This window comes from Penicillium crustosum (genome assembly GCF_028827405.1).
Source record: "Penicillium crustosum strain IBT 35664 chromosome Unknown utg000003l_segment0_segment0, whole genome shotgun sequence".
NCBI lineage: Eukaryota > Fungi > Ascomycota > Eurotiomycetes > Eurotiales > Aspergillaceae > Penicillium > Penicillium crustosum.
This window is the reverse complement of record NW_026623124.1, coordinates 1-2,500: the sequence shown is the minus strand read 5'-3', so window position 1 is coordinate 2,500 and position 2,500 is coordinate 1. Positions and strand designations below refer to the sequence as shown.

At 64.5% G+C, this 2,500-nt stretch overlaps 4 protein-coding genes across 4 annotated transcripts; 1 reads left to right on the top strand and 3 right to left on the bottom strand.

The window, feature by feature from the left end:
* Positions 1-65: 65 nt before the first annotated feature.
* Positions 66-419, bottom strand: N7487_007070 (uncharacterized protein; the record flags this gene model as incomplete). Its single annotated transcript, XM_056874817.1, has 1 exon — positions 66-419. The coding sequence occupies one exon, from the start codon at positions 417-419 to the stop codon at positions 66-68; it is 354 nt and encodes a 117-aa protein (XP_056727005.1).
* A 51-nt stretch (positions 420-470) lies between these two features.
* Positions 471-659, bottom strand: N7487_007069 (uncharacterized protein; the record flags this gene model as incomplete). Its single annotated transcript, XM_056874816.1, has 1 exon — positions 471-659. One exon carries the CDS (start codon positions 657-659, stop codon positions 471-473), a length of 189 nt encoding a protein of 62 aa, XP_056727004.1.
* A 561-nt stretch (positions 660-1,220) lies between these two features.
* Positions 1,221-1,670, top strand: N7487_007068 (uncharacterized protein; the record flags this gene model as incomplete). The annotated part of the gene is made up of 1 exon (XM_056874815.1): positions 1,221-1,670. One exon carries the CDS (start codon positions 1,221-1,223, stop codon positions 1,668-1,670), a length of 450 nt encoding a protein of 149 aa, XP_056727003.1.
* Positions 1,671-2,241: 571 nt separating this feature from the next.
* On the bottom strand, positions 2,242-2,421 carry N7487_007067 (uncharacterized protein; the record flags this gene model as incomplete). Its single annotated transcript, XM_056874814.1, has 1 exon — positions 2,242-2,421. One exon carries the CDS (start codon positions 2,419-2,421, stop codon positions 2,242-2,244), a length of 180 nt encoding a protein of 59 aa, XP_056727002.1.
* Between the last annotated feature and the right edge of the window lie 79 nt (positions 2,422-2,500).

The following is a 2,500-nucleotide window of genomic DNA, read 5'->3' as shown; positions in this document are numbered from 1 at the left end:
TTAGACATGCATGGCTTAATCTTTGAGACAAGCATATGACTACTGGCAGAATCAACCAGGTAACTTCATGGCAAGACGTCCCGGGGGCCCACCCGCCTTGCGGCGGGGGAGTCCCGGGAGCCCAGACCCCCGAGGGGGTAGAATGTAGTTAAATGGAAGGGGCGCACGAGGCGCCCGGTTGCGGCGGCACCCCCGGCGTACCGGGGGGACGCTGAAACCATCCAATTGCCCCCACTAAACTCCTCAGCACCAGTCCGCACGCAGTTGATCCGACCAGACGCCCGTGAAGGCGCTGGCAGGCTGCGGCATGTGGCCCTCGGATGAAGGGTCCAGACCCCGTGGACAACGCCGGCGAACGGCGGATCCCACGGGGCGGCTCCCCTCCAGGAATCTGAGTTTCGGGTATGGCCAGCGGCCATCGATCCACAGACCCCAACGGTGCCGGGGGCCAAAAGGCCCCCGGGCTTCGGTCACCACAGCGGGGGCACCAGGGGATCCAGCGTGGCTGGGTCCCGGGTACCACCACTGCGGCGGGTGATCCCCCCAGCGTTGAGGTGCGGCGCAAGGCAGCAACCATCAGAACCGGAGAGGGGATCAGCCTGGCAGGGAAGATGCAAAGACGAGTTGACCTCATCTCTACACAGACTCACCGACCCCATTTGGGATGTAAAAATCCAAAATGCAGTTAAAGTGGCTAGAAATTGCTGCGGGGGACAATTTTTGTATGGGGGTGGTCCGTGCACGACAAAAACACCATACAAAGTGGGCCACCTTTTCGAAAAGCTGAGTGACATTTCGGATTTTTGGGGGACTTAGCCGTTTGAAAATTCGTAAAGTCACGTGATGGGTCCTTCGGGCGTGCCTCCGGGGGCGGGCCCCCAAGGTGCCCCTGGGGGCCCTCCACCCCGGGGTATCCCAGCCCTCGACCTTCGGGGGGGCATAAGGATTGATATATATATATATCTCTCGATGGTCCATGTTGCCAGTGGTGTTCACCACTACACATCGAAAATATATATATCGTGTGTTGGGGGGGTTTGCGACCCCGTACCAACTGGCCAATCTACCCACCAACGCCCACTTTGGCCCCCGGCGCACCTCGCCGGCGCCCCCCTCCCAACTGGCCAATTTCTCCCCCTGCCCGCAGACCCCCCCAGGGCCCCCAACCATGCCCACCGACAGGCCCCCGGGGGACCTCGCCGGCACCAGGACCCCCCGGGATGATGCCCCCGGGCCTTGCGCCTCGTGCCTCGGGCTCGGCCGCCCGCCTCGCGCGCCCCCCTTCAACCACCCACTCCGTCCGCCGGAGCGGCCAACTCCCCCGCCCGCGCCAACTGGCACCCCATGCCCCCTTCCCCATCCCCCCTCTGTGGGGCCCGAAGCCCCGCCGGCGGCCCCCTCACCCCGGGGCTGAGGGACTGAGGACCGCCCGTGGCGCGTGGTGGCGTGGCCGGCGGGGCGCCGGAGGGTCCTGCTGCGAGGGTCCTGCTGCGAGGGTCACCCTGCCAGGGCCCCCACTGTCAGATCCCCCGCCGCCCCGGCACTCACACAACGCAACGCAACCACAGTCACGGATCCTCAATCCCCCAACCCCGGACCGCTGGGCCCAGGTCGCTTCTACACAGACTCACCGACCCCATTTGGGGTGTAAAAATCCAAAATGCAGTTAAAGTGGCTAGGAATTGCTGCGGGGGCAATTTTTGTATGGGGGTGGTCCGTGCACGACGAAAACACCATACAAAGTGGGCCACCTTTTCGAATGGCTGAGTGACATTTCGGATTTTGGGGGGACTTGGTCGTTTGAAAAATCGCAAGGTCACGTGGTGGGTCCTTTGGGCGTGCCTTCGGGGGCCCTCCACCCCATTGAAGTCATCCTATCTGGCCCCCCGCCCCCTCGATGCCGGGGCGAAGGGGGCATGCCTAGAAGTACCTCCCCCCGGCCCCAGGCCCCGGAAAGCGTGCCCCCTCCAGCCCAGTGGCAAAATATCGAGCGAACTGGCGAGTATCCAAAATCATCCTGTCCGGCCCACCATGGCAGGGCCCCCCCTCTTGACGCCGGGCGAAGGGGGCATGCCTAGAAGGACCCCCCATCGAATGCCCCCCCCCGGCCCCAGGCCCCGGAAGGCGTGCCCCTCCAGCCCAGTGGCAAAATATCGAGCGAACTGGCGAGTATCCAAAATCATCCTGTCCGGCCCACCATGGCAGGGGCCCCCTCTCGACGCCGGGGCGAAGGGGGCATGCCTAGAAGGATCCCCCATCGAAAGCCCCCTCCCCCTCCATGGGAAGGGTGTGCCCCCTCGACCCCCCGTGCTGGCCCACTTCGAGCCCGACGGCGGCCAAGCCATCCAGCGAACTGGCCAGTACCCCAATTCTCCCAAATGCCCACTTCTCCAAGGTGCCGTCTCCCAGTCCCTCGCCCATGGTCTCCGAGCCAACTGGCCAGCAGACTTGCCGCTCAGATACGGGCCCGATGCCCGTCATCCGGCTCCCCCTCAAGCGC